The sequence below is a fragment of the Suricata suricatta genome, chromosome 3 (assembly GCF_006229205.1).
Source record: "Suricata suricatta isolate VVHF042 chromosome 3, meerkat_22Aug2017_6uvM2_HiC, whole genome shotgun sequence".
NCBI lineage: Eukaryota > Metazoa > Chordata > Mammalia > Carnivora > Herpestidae > Suricata > Suricata suricatta.
In genome coordinates, this window is record NC_043702.1 from 160,640,009 (window position 1) to 160,654,489 (window position 14,481).

Here is a 14,481-nt window from a genome sequence, read left to right on the forward strand (position 1 = left end):
GTATTTAACCTTCAATTCTTTCTTCAGTAATTATCTTTCTCCTAGTTGGAAATTCTCATATAATTAAATTATCTGCAGAAAATATGTGCTTAGCTGCTATCTTGGTGATGACAATAACAGCATAAGTTAAATAACTACTAATACTATTGGATAATACTAATGAGACCTTTGTGGTAATACAATAATCATGAACATTTACAATACATAGCCTAACAAATCAACCATAAATACGCATTGGGCTACTTTTAGAAAATTCCTAATTTATGAAATGTCTTGTTCGTACCTCTATCAGTAAGGTACAATGGAAGATTGGAAAATCATCCAATAAAACAAATTTTGATAACATGTGAAACAAAATCCACATTTGCAAAAATAGAGACTGTAGACAGATTTGGACCACCGCTTCAGTTCTACATGTTTGTCTACATAAAAATATAACTGATAGTTTATATACTTGTAGGGAGGAAACTTCTCACTCTGTCTTTGGAATGCAAACCATCTAACAGTGTCTAGTTGTTGAATGCTATCCAACTGCATGACAGCCATTGGAGTCATACTGATTTCAAATACAGGCCGTTGTTTCATATTTGACAGCTTCTCCCGCTGGCCTGTCCTTTACTGCCTCTTTCTCTTTAACTGTGGGACTTGTTCAGGGCACTAAATAGAAAAGACATAGATGAGATACACAAGGTTCTCCCAAGGGTCCAGAAGGAGGTTTCTTCAGGTTTGTATGTTGTGGCCAAGTCACGGCAATTCTATTTTATAGGCCAGAAAACATGGCCTGAAATAGAGAACACATTTGTATAGAATAATCTGCACTATTTTGTAAAGGAATTCAATGAACAGAAAATGGATTCATCATATTAAAATGTTCTTTACATGTATCTCTTCAAAATATAGATTCATATTTTAAGCAGTAAAATCCATTCTGTCTTAGTTTCTAGGGTTTCTCTACACTTAGTGAATGGACATCAAAATGTATCTGAGTTTCCATTTGGAAAGAAAGCCATTCTATACTGGAAATTTTATTTCATTTCAGACTTGAGTACTAGATTAGTAAATTTTCAAATCTTTTCATTAGAATAGCTACATCTAATTTTTTTCTTCAAAGATTTAAAATGTCAATGAGATTTATATTATCTGTTAATTATAAATTGTCAGTCTGAATAATTTGTTTGCACTAAAGTCATCTCTATTTATTATAGTAATTAGTGTCTGCCAGAAAATCTTAAATTTCACAAATGAAATTCCTTCAATATTTTCAAACACTTGCATCTTTAATCAAGATGTTTTGGTGGTACTTTAGGATAATGCTCTACACATAGAAGGCATTTCATAAATATTTGTTTAATGAAGCTAGCAAATGATCAGTTGTCACATTAAAACTATAAAAGTACACAATAATCATGAATTTTGTAACAGTTATTCCATGCTGAAGAGTCGCCTCCACTGTTTTTAGCAGTAGCATGAATACTGGCCATTGTTTCATATTGACAATATGTTCCTGATAGATTAATAAATCATATTATTTTGGGACAATTATATTTAAATATTTAGGTCTGCAAAGTTTATAAATAAAAAGCAACCAAGTATGTTCCTGTATTCACAATCTGACTTAAAAAACAAAACACTGCAATATGCATTCCACTCTACCATTAACACTTGAACTTAGTAATGTCCGTTCACAACCTTTTCTTCATATTTATAATTTATATATAAATATATATATACATATTACTTAAGAACAGTATTGTTTTGCATGTTTTTAAACATCAAATAATTGGTATATTGTATATACATTTTATAAGCTTTTTGTTTTCAATTGTTTGAGAGTCTAGTCATGTTGATGTAATAGCTATATTCATTTATATGAACTGAACTGCTGTATCTATTTAAATATTTGCAAATTGTTTTCCCACACTAGTGACACATTCCCATCATTGATGGATGAATGAATTTCCCAGTAATCTACACCTTTGCCAGCCACTAAAATTTTCATATTTTTTGAATCTTTGCCAACCTCATGAATATAAAATGTTATCTCATAGTTATGACTACTTCACTGATAACCAGTAAAATTGCAGTTGTTTCCATATGTATATTGGCCTTTTGAGTTGCCACTCTAGCTGAGTATGCACATTACTCGGTTCAATTTCTTAGTCTGTTTCTTAATTGGTTTGATTTGAAAATTCCCTTTTGTCTGTTGTATGTGTTGCGTTGTTAATATAATCTGCTAAATGTGGCTTTTCTTTGTTTTTTAAAAAATAGTAGCTTTGGGGGATTAGAAGTTTCTAATGATAATGTAGCCACATTTGTTAGTTTTTTCTTTATTATTTTTGCTTCTTGTATTCAGAAGTTGTAAAGACATACTATATTTTTTGTAGAAAAATTACTTTTAACTTGTTTCTTATTTTTTATTTTTGGCATATAAAACAATTATTGTCATGTTTCTAGCCTATATCTAGCCACTTTACTGAATTCCCCATAATATTTAATAATTTGTGGAATTTTTTGCATTTTCTGGTTCAATTATCTTGTCTTCAGATATTAGAAGCTCGGTTCTCTTGTTTTTTTTTTTCCCCTGTCATATTGAGCTGGCTAGATTCTCCAATAAAATGTGGAATAATGGACATCCTTGTCTTACTCGTGATTTTAAAGGGAATGCTTCAATGGATTTACATTTATATGCACTGTTAATATCAGAAAATTGTAGTTGTTCTCTATCAGGTTAAGGGTTCTTAAAGCACTTATCTAGATAGGTGTTAAATTTTATTAATTGCTTTTTTCCAAGTCTATTGAAATAATGTTTTTGCTTCCTTAAATTAATGTGGCGAATTACATTAGTAGTTTTATTAATATTAAATTTCACTTGCATTCCTGGGAGAAACCCAATTTGACTGCCATATATTATTGTAGATTTGATTCATCATGTTAAAAGTTTTGGCTTTGTTTACATGGGAGAGTGATCATAAATTTTCTTTTTGTACTTTCCTTATTTGGTCTTGCATCCTGGCCTCCACAATTTATTTTACTGACACAGTTCAAAATAAATTAAAACCCTAGAATACTATGTATTTAAGTTGCTTATTTTACTTATTTGGTTTCCCCCACCCCCACCACCAATTCCTAAGAGTATATAAATTTTTCAAAAATAGGAAGAGATGTAAAACCACTGCATCCAAATAAGTACTGAATAAAATTATCCTGGATTAATAAAAGGCTAATAATTTTATTTGGAGTTTTTTTTTCATCTATTTCTACTTTTCTTGACTATATTTTGGATAATATTGAAATGACTATATGCATTCATTTACTTAGAACTATTTACTTAATGCTTACAGTGTGTTGTGATTACAAATGCTTTATAATTTCTTGCAACTAACATTATTGATTAGTATATAAATGAAGTTAATAAATTTCCCATATGATCTTGACAGGAATGTGTATTTTTTCATAGTTGAATACCTGTGTTCTATTCTATTTGTTCAAGTTTCAAATTCATTCAATTCTCAAGTACTAAGGATTCTAATTTTTTGACTGACTGATTCATTACTTAAATGAGAGGCATTAAAGTCTTCTACATTGATGTTAGATTTGTCAATTTCTCTTTCCAGTTCTGTCAAATTTTGCTTTATACTTTTAAATCTATAGCTATAAGATGCATGTAAGTTTAGAAGTCTATCATTTACCGTTATGTAGGGAAAGCACCTTATCTCTGAAAAAAAGTTTTTACTTAAAGTCTATTTTACCATGGCTTCTGGGTGACTCAGTCAATTAAGCATTCAACTTCGCCTCAGGTCATGATCTTGCAGTTCACGGGTTTAAGCCCTGCATCAGGTTATGTGCTGACAGCTCAGAGCATGGAGCCAGCTTCAGATTCTGTGCCTCCCTCTCTCTCTGTCCTTCCCCTGTTCATGCTCTCTAAACAATAAATAAATGTTAAAAAAATTTAATAAAGTTTATTTTACCTAATATTATGTAGCTTAAGCCACCCTTTAAAATTTTAAACTCTATATGTGCTTATGTTGTAGGTATATGTCTCATGATCTCAACATCAGAGCCATGCTGGGCCTCGTCAGAACCTGAGACCAAAAGAAAAATATGTAGCCCTGTATACATTTATAAAATATCCTTCCATATTAGGAACCAAGTGGAAAAAGTCATTAAACACTCTATAATCAAGAAGTATAGCTATATATACACCTTCATCTTGCCCAATCTGTTCCTAAACCATTGTTGACCTTTATATGAGGCAGACACAGGAGAGCCTTACAGAACTGCTGGGCAGGAACTGTGGCTGACTGCAACAGCTCTCATTGCTAAGTAACTCAGAGTTATAAAACAAACAACAGCCTGTTTATACTTAAAATGTTTATATATTGCTCCTCATAGATTTTAGTATTATTTTTCCCTTTATTAAGCATTACATTAAAATATTATTTATCTTGATTAGTAAGTTTACTGGTGACTTCTTAAAGTTTGTGCCTAAGATACTCCCTCATGTTACTGCAGACTCTGGTCAGACAAAAGTATATATTTTGATGTGTGTGACAATTCTTAATTCTAACTGACAAGTTTACCACATTTACATTTGTTGTGATTACTGTTATATTTGGAATATATATTACCTATGTATCTTACTTTCTTATTTCCCTCTTCTTTTTTGCCTTACATCAAAGTAAGAAGAATGTTTCCTTTTTTTCTTTATAGTTTGGGAAATTACATACCACATTTCTTTTCTTTTGCTGTGTTATTCTGAAATAAAAATCCTGCTTAATTTAAAATTTGAAGTATTCTTCTATCTTCAAGAATAATTCAAGGACCTTTGATCTCCTAAATGCAATCATCACTTCTGTCTTAAAAGCTACTTTTTCAATAGACTATAATTTTTAGAGCATTTTTGAATTGACTGGAAAATTCAGAGACTGATACAGAGTGCCCATATACCTCCCACCCCAACCTAGTCACAGAATCCTCAATTTTCAACATAAGGCACCAGATTTGTATACTGTCATAAGCTGATAAACCTAAATAGACATATCATCATTATCCATAGTCCACAGTTTACATTAATGTTTACTATATTTATGTGGCTATATTTCTATTCCATCCCACGATCTATTTATTTTTGCCAGGACTACATTGTTTTAATCACTATAAATTTAATGATACCTCTGACTTTTTTCTTGTCTTTCAAAATCATCTTGGCTATTCTGTGTCTTGTGCCTCTAACATAAACTTTAGGAATAGTTTGTTGATATCCATAAAATGACTTTCTGAAATTTTGTTTGGGATTACTTTGAATCTATAGATAAAGGTAGGAAGAACAGACATCTTAATACTGAGTCTTCTTGTCTATGAACATGGAATAACTAGTGTAAGAGTTTTTCAAAGATTAATAATATCACCATGTGCCAGAGAGGAAATGAAATTCTAGGCCTTGATTCACTAAATGTATATCTATTACAGATATTATAATATAAACTGAATGCTAGTTACTATGAAATTAATCATTAGTAGTTATAAGAGTATACAATGAAATACATTTAGAGTAAAATCTTTGCATGAGCAAACAAGATATTACTGGGAAAGCTTGATGTGTAATAAAAATATGACTCAAGCTAGTCATGATGACTCATACTTTTGGACTTGAGTGCTCTAAAGGAACGCACTTTATAAAATAACAGGAAATATTCATTTACATAATAAGCATTGTAGAGTGTGATGTTGGCACCATTCAAATTATTGAATGGTAGGAAGGCCTATTATATAAAATGTTTTAAGCTGGCTCTGCTATTTATAATACTAACAAAAATGCATGCTGATAGCTTGATTGTAGTTAATTCATAAAAGCCATGATTAATGCTATAAAAGGGTCACAAATCTGAGCCAAAGAGTAAGAGAAGTATTCATGGTTACTAATAAATTGCTCCGTGAACGTCTGGCCACCCTTGCAGGTAATGATGTCACAGAATGATGAAAGAATAGCTAAGTAGCCAACAAAGTGCCAGCGCTTGGCAGAGACACTGATTATTACATCACTCTTAGCCAAGAGTCCCTGAAAGATGAACGTAACTACTAAAAGAAAATGAAAAATCATTAGGACGCAACTTGCAACTGATAACACATTTCTTTTTTCTTTTCTCTTTTTGAGAGACAGAGAGAGAGCGCGCGAGCAGGGGAGGGTCAGAGAGAGAGGGAGACACAGAATCCAAAGCAGGCTCCAGGCTCAGAGCTAGCTGTCAGCACAGAGCCCGACGCGGGGCTCGAACCCACGAATCACGAGATCATGACCTGAGCCAAAGTCGGATGCTTAACAGACTGAGCCACCCAGGTGCCCTGATAACACATTTCTTAAAGCTAGAATTTATTAACATTTGAATTTTTAGAGCAGGTAAAGAGAAGAGGAGGAGTGACGGGTGTGTTGTAACTATGCAACCTTGTAGGCTGACATACAGTATTCACACCTACACTTCCAATTCCTAGGTTGTGTTCCACATCCAAGAACTTGACACGTACTCTTTGAAAGTCTTAATGGAATTTTTGAGCAGATGGACCAGAGATACAGTATTGCAATAAAGTTAATAGCAAGTAGTTAGGAAATTATTCTTTTTTTAAAAAAAGGCAACGGACATAGGGAGTGGAATCAGAAACCTATGCACCAAAAGAATACATGTATGAATAACTCCATGATATGAAATTTTAGAATAGGCAAAGATACTCTATAGTGACAGAATCTATAGAAAATAATTGGTAGTTTCTTGGGACTGAAGGTTGGGGAGGAGGCATGGACCGTAGAGGAGCACACAAAAATGTCTGGAAGAAAACTGTATCTTGAAGATGGCAATGATCACACAAGAGTTGCTAAAACTCATCAGTCTGTACATTTTTAAATTGGTACATTTTATGGTATGCAAATCATACTTCAGGAAAGTTGCTTAAAAAGAAAAGTCACTAGTTTTGCAAGACATCATGGTTCAAATTGAGTAAATGATACACTAAATCTATGTATTATTTATACAAATGTACATGAATTCACAATTATCTTAAAATAAAAAACTCACTTAAATTTCAAAATACATGTACAAGTAACAGCGATTATCAGTTATCCAAAAATTAATTACTTAAAAAGCATATATGTGTTTCTTATCAAATGATTCATTCAGGGTTAAATGAGGTATAATTCTGAATTCTGCTTTGAAACATTCAACTCTGCTTGAAAGTTACTGACTGGTATATAGTCTTTTGAGATTTTTTTTCTCTAGATTAGTCTGTAAATGGAACCAGTATATTATTCATTGTTTCAGTCACTTCTAGAGAAGAAATGTCACAAATATTCTAACGTCATTTTCTATTAATGAAATATATAATTATCATTTATGATAAGCACCACACATCAAAGTCAAAACCTTACAACTGCCAATATAATACTAAATCTGTCAGAGTTGCTATGCAGAAGCACTGAGGAGAATCATTCATTGACCCTCCCCAAGGTAGGTGTTTTAGGCATCACAAAATAACAATGAAATATTTAAGAAAAAATAAATGTGGCTTGAAGTTTATCTCAGGATCAGCAGGGACTTTGGTAATAGTTTTTCTTGAATTTTTTTTATTAACTTTTAATTTTATGAGTGGACAAAAGATACGGCATTTACCAATGGAGTTATGAATTCGTTGGTCTTGTTATTCCCAGAATAATTAAACATGTATTCTAGCTACTACTGTAAGTCTTAATCTATTAAGATGGCCAGGTATTAACAAAAGTGAGATCATCCAGATATAAGGCTACAGTTAGGAGAACATATGGTGCAAAGCAAAGAGGGCTACAGCTCCAAAGAGGGTAACTGTTACCCTGAGTTACTGTTGCTGCAATGGGGAAATGTAGCATAGGGTTGGATTACTTTCTGATTAAGGAAAGCCAGAGATGAGAGAGGAGGAGGAGAAGGGAAAATTCTTGCTGAAAATCAATTAAGAAACTATTTAAACACTGGTCCCACCTGTGGACCACCTGTTTGTGATATCAACTTCATAAACAACTAAAGAATGCTTTATATAGAAAATTCCCTGGAATGGCTATGTATAATAACTTGCTTCTGAATTCACCATTCCAGTTTCTCCTGACTTCATTCATTTTCACTTCCGCTAAAAACACTTTCCTATAGGACTGCCAATTGCCAAGAATTGGCATATTCTCAAGACTTACGTTTTCATCTGTTTGCCAAATGGCTGTAATATAATTCACAAAAGCCCTGTTTATTAAGTAATATTATTAATGGTTAGCATAATACTGTGAAATTGAAGACATTCTTTTTGGATTATGTCCAGATCTTTAAAAAGAACATTGGTTCCAATAGGATATGGATGGCTTATATTAAAACTTATTATTTTGAAAAGTATAACAATGTGAAAAGCACTTGAATAAGTATCTTTTCAAATTACTTCAGATATCTAAGTCCTATATGTATTAAAATATTTTGAATGATAACAAAAAGAGAATGTCTTACTTATGAATGCTTTATAAAATCATTTCTCATTTTCAACACATTGTTGAAAATATCATAGCACTGAGAAATCATTCAACTTACCAGTCTATTGACTTTTTCCCTTCAGCTATATTTGGCAAATTTTGCTTAGTGAATGATTTGTTGCTTTTTTATTTATGGCTAAATTCATAAATTTTCAAAATATGTCAAAAAAGAAAATAACAAAAAAGTCAACTTTTTACATTTGTTTCTAAAATAAATTAAATGTCTAAATAAGAAGCTTAAAATGTATTCTCAACCTAAATTATAGTTAATTATTTTGCTAGTTCATAACCCAACAGTCACCACCTGAGACCAAGTCTGAAAATCCCAACTTGATTTCTGAAACCAATCATGAGCCTTGAGTCATTAAATGACTCTATTTTTAAGGGGAAGCATGAAATCATCCAAGAATCATAAACTATCAATCACTCAACTGTGAGCAATTAAAGAGAGAGAGGAAGGTGGAAAAACGGGATGTGATGTCAAAAGGAAGAGGAGATAGGGTGAGGGTTGAGGAGGGAACCAACCAGTCAAAATAAAGCAAAAGAAGCTCAGAAAACACAGTGAAAGCACTGCCCAGTTCTTGGTTTGCATACACTATATCGATTCAGCTCAAAGTGCCTTACAAAATCCTATCCATAGAGTTTTTTTAACTGGGTTATCAGTGACTTTGGGGAAGTGGGATGAGATAAATAAAAGAAACCACTGATTACAAGGAAAGAGATGCATCCATTTTTAAAGATCAAATGGCAGTAAGAAAACTAGAGTCACTTTAACTCTAAAATCAAGAACAAATCAAACTGGCAAAAACTTAATCATACAATTATGGTTGAATAAAGAGTGGATCAATCAAGTTCATCCAATTAATTTCCTTTCTGGGACAATATGATAAGCTGCACAGTCAAACATACTAAAATCAATGCATTTTAAAAAGACTTTTTTCTCATGATATACTAATCAAATCAAATTCAAAGCCTCTGGATGTTAGAAAGCCAAAAAACGTAAAAGATTCCTTCTCTCGAAGCAAATATCAACCAGTGGCGAGGGCTGACGTATAAATTAACAGATCAGCAATATAAAGCAATGATCTGGAGAATAAGATCAAAGGAACATCTGAATCAGAACATGAAAGTTTCCGCTTAAGCACATAGAAAAAAGAATACTGGAAGCCAATCAAAGACTAAGTTGAAATTCAGGGCCAGGACTACATCCTAAATGTGCTACAGGAAGTCTGCATTGTAGATAATACTCTTGCCCCTGAGCTATAGGCACTAATGTTGTCCTTGGAAACAAATCAGATTGAGAATCTCGGAAGACAGGAGTGCCTGGGTGGCTTGGTCAGTTTGGCAGCAAACTTTGCCTCAGGTCATGATCTTGTGGTTCATGGGTTCGAGCCCCAAGTCCGGGCTCTGTGCTGACAGCTTAGAGCCTGGAGCCTGCCTCGGATTCTGTGTCACCCTTTCTTTCTGCCCCTCCCCTTCTCATGCTCTGTCTGTCTCTCAAAAATAAATGTTAAAAATAAAAAAAAAAAAGAAAAATCTCAGTAGATAAAAATGAGATCACAAAAACCTTGACATGTGGTTTAAAAAATAAACAAACAAACCAACAACAACAACAAAACAAGATGTTCTGGGCTCCTGAGTGGCTCAGTCAGTTAGGTGTCTGACTTCGGCTCAGGTCATGATCTTGTGTTTCATGAGTTTGAGCCCCACCTCAGGCTCTGTGCTGACATCTCAGAGCCTGGAGCCTGCTTCTGATTCCATGTCTCTCTCTCTCTTTCTGCCCCTCTGCTTGTTCACTCTCTCTCTCGAAAATAAATAAAAATTTTAAAAAAATTTTTTAACTAAAAACCAAGATGTTACATGATATCCTAAAACAAAGGACAGAGAGACGTAAAGTGACTAATTAAACACATGTACAAGGCAAGATTTAGAAGACAAGTAGGAATGTGTGGGACAGTGTATATTGTGAGGTTAATAAAAGAAATCACTGGTTGGAAGGAAGGAGAAATGTGCATCTTAAAGAATCAAAAGAAGAGAACACTAGAAAAAAATATAATAAATGTCACTTTAAGGTTAAAATCAAGAATCAGTCCAGTGGGAAAAAAATATAAACACAGTTATGGCTGAAAAATAATGACTCAATCAAGTTGATCCAATTAATCAGTCCTTACCCTGTATAGAATTTTAAATATGTATATGACAAAGTATTCCAATAATTTCCTTCATGGCTCCTTATATGTTTCTTTTTCTCGCTTTGTATTTGTTTCACTTCTAAAGTTCACATCTTTAGATTTAGAAACATTATCTTATTCTTTATTTTAATAGGTTTACAATTATTTTTACAGTTAGGGCTTTAACTTGCCTGGACTTCTATACATGCCATGAGGTAGGACTTTAACATTTTTTCCCAAATTGACACCAATTCCCTTCAACACCTTTTAGAAAACTCTGCATTACTTATTTTTTGTTACTGGTATGATGGCTTCTGCTGCTGCACCTGCTTTCATATCAGCTGTTATTGATGCTGGATATTTCTATTAACAAAAACCTCTCAATTTCATTTTCATTTAACCCTTTTTATTGAAAATAGAGCTCTATAGCTGCTTCAACTATGAAACTCCCCTGGGCCATCATAGACAACTTAAGTCACATAATTTCTGAGTCCTTTTACTATAGATATTCAAATTAATTACTTAAAATTACTGATATTAGCAATGAATTCTACTTGACTGATACAAATACATAAAAATCTCTCTGCATCAAAAGATGCTTATGTTGCACAGACACCTTTGTATAAGTACCTTTTACATGCAGAGCTCAGGCCCTTACTTCTAGTGCCATGCCATCAAGACACCTTAAAAAGTGTTTTGTAAAACATGACAATACTGATAAAACAAAGAAAAGTAAGGTTTAATCTTAGTTGTTATTTTTCTGATGGGGTTTATTTTTAAAAATAATATTTTCATCCTTTTGATGATTTTTTTTCTCTACCAAAAAATTTCTGAAATACTTGACATTTCAGGCTCATATCGACTTATTTTTATTGACCTCCAGAAAACAGACCAAAATTAAGTTTAAAAGAGATTATTTTCACCATCCTGCAGTGTTTTGTTTTTTTGGGGGGGGGGGATTTGGTTGTGTTTTGTTTTTGTTTCTGTCTTGAGATGTCCATGCATCAAACAGAGAACTCACATGAACTCCTTGCGTGAAGCTTTCCAGAGAGCAGAGGCATCGATAGGGCTGGCTTGTGGTGTCACACACATCGGCATGACCGTAGCACTGACATCTGTGAACAGGAGCATCAGACAAATCCTAAGTCACCTCCGCTGTGAATTTATTTAAGAGCCTGTGAATATATCCACTGTGTGGCTCCAACAAGGAAGACAAGTATGTTAATCAACACAAAGATCAGTTTCTCTTTTATCATGTGGATGTGCATCGAAGTTTTGCATTAATCCCAAAGTACTGGATGAAGTGCCATCAACATCCAAACCATATTGTTCTGAGGTGGTTTTCAGCCTCCCGGGAAAAGAGGTCAGGGATTGTTTTCACCTGTGTCAGCCATGTGACAAACTTGTCCAGGGAATGTATTTACTGAACCTATGCAAGGCATGGTTAAAAAGATAAAATTTAGAATAAAACTGCAGAATGAAATTAACAAATTTCAATTATTTTGTGGTTTTTCCCCTCAAAATTAGATGGTGAATATTGAACAGTATTATTATTTTCATTATGCTAATACTAAATAATACTTACAGTGTGGTATTCTGGTCTGTTTTTAAAGATGTATGTTACTTACACAGCATATCACTCTCCTAGCACAACTCAGTGTTAAGTATAGTCTACATAGGTACCATTTCCATATGAGAGAGTGCGCTGATTTCCATATTTTGAAATACTGTGAGCCATGTTCTCAATTATAGTCAGATGTTTATAAATCATTTAGGGAATATGAGATTATTCCTCCAAGGAAAACAAATATTCTCCATAAAATTGTGAATTGTGAACTCAGGGAGGCCAAGCCCCATATTACGAACTAGCTGGGAGTATAATTGTACTTTGAAATCTAGCTCCTTCTCTTTGATTTTGAGAATATTTTAAAAATTATATTCTAGAACCAAGTAAAATATTTAGTAGATATTTAGTAAGTTATTTCTAAGCCAGATTCAGTGTACCACACCTTCTACACCCAACAGCTTTTGAAAACTGATTCCATAACAATGTGGTCTTACATATGGGAAAGAATTACATACAAACATTTCTAAAAAATCTTAGACAAGGAAACCATTTCAAAAACAAATAATCCAGTGAAGAAATGGGCATAAGATCTGAACAGACACTTCTCCAAAGAGGACATCCAGATGGCCAACAGGCACATGAAACGATGCTCAGCATCAACTCATCATCAGGGAAATACAAATCAAAACCACACTGAGATACCACCTCATACCAGTCAGAGTGGCTAAAATGAACACATCAAGAGACTATAGATGCTGGTGACGGTGTGGAGAGATGGGCACCCTCCTACGTTGTTGGTGGGAATGTAAACTGGTGCAGCCACTCTGGAAAACAGTGTGGAGGTTCCTCAAAAAACTACCAATAGAACTCTCCTATGTCCCAGCAATATACCTAGATCTACCCAAAGGATACAGAAGTGCTGATACATAGGGGCACATGTACCCCAATGTTTATAGCAGCACTGTCAACAATAGCCAAATCATGGAAAGAGCCTAAATGTCCATCACCTGATGAGTGGATTAAGAAGATGTAGTTTATCTATACAATGGAGTACTCCATGGCAATGAGAAAGAATGAAATCTGGCCATTTGTAGCAAAGTGGATGGACCTTGAGGGTGTCATGCTAAGCGAAATAAGTCAGGCAGAGAAGGACAGATACCAATGTTTGCACTCATAGCTCTAACAGGAGAGACCTAACAGAGGACCATGGGGAGGGGAAGGGGGAAAGAGAGTTGGGGAGAGAGGGACACAAATCATGAAAGACTATTGAATACTGAAAATGAACCGAGGGCTGAAGTGGGAGGGAGAGGGGGAATGGGGGGCACTTGTGGGGAGAAGCACTGGGTGTTATATGGAAACCAACTTGACAATAAACTATTATTAAAAAAATAAATTAAATAATGCACTGTAAAAAAAAAATAGGAAACCATTTCAAAACATGAAGTTTGGAATCTGGCTTGTTCTAAACCTTAATGTATTTTTAAATAAGTCTGACCGCAATCTTGTTGAAAACAAAACTCATGATGAAAAGCAGCCTGCAATCGAACCTCGGTAACGAACATTACCTCCCAGTGATGGTGATTTCGTCGACTGCATAGTATCTGTGTCTGAGGCTGACAGGAGTCTCAGTTGTATAGTACTGTCCATAAAAATGAAGTCTTACTTGTGTGGCTTTTACAAACTCTTGAAGAGATGGGGTATTATAAAAGTCATTGTAGCCAGGACGATGATTTGGTCCAGGTGTTAGGATGCTAAATGTGACATTGCCATGAGAATATGGAGTCAAACTGTTGATGAAAAATATTTGAAGTCATGAAAAGCTATTCATATTTTTAACAAAACAGAATCGTAACTTTGAGACATTATTATACAATATTTGTATCAGCTTAAATTCTTCACTCTGGGAAAACAGACATCTCTCATATAATTTGTATGCAAACAATATAGGATCAACATAGAAAAGCAGACCAAAACATTTACTTGAGGACATAATAATATAAATAACTTGCTAACCTATCTGAAAATCAGATTATAAAGCCCAAATGAGATTGTAAACAAGAGATACTGTGAAGTTTTTTATGAGAACTTTAACTGGCATTTAAAACTCAAGTTAGGGAGGACTCTTAAAAGAATCTGCCTCAAGAAAGTTAGTGAAATGTAGACTCACCAGTCTAGCAAGTTAGTCTACCTATTGCTTATTATTAACCCATTAGTTT

General features: G+C 33.8%; 1 protein-coding gene across 1 annotated transcript in view; it reads right to left on the reverse strand.

Annotated features, from left to right (window-relative positions):
* The window catches only part of USH2A (usherin), a 697,677-nt gene that overhangs the window by 608,360 nt on the left and 74,836 nt on the right, over positions 1–14,481 (reverse strand). Inside the window, exons 7-8 of the mRNA XM_029933401.1 lie at positions 13,831–14,052; positions 11,720–11,813 (exon numbers count right to left, since the gene is read on the reverse strand). Of these exons, the coding sequence (XP_029789261.1) occupies positions 11,720–11,813; positions 13,831–14,052 (316 nt within the window). The remainder of the gene's footprint in view (positions 1–11,719; positions 11,814–13,830; positions 14,053–14,481) is intronic.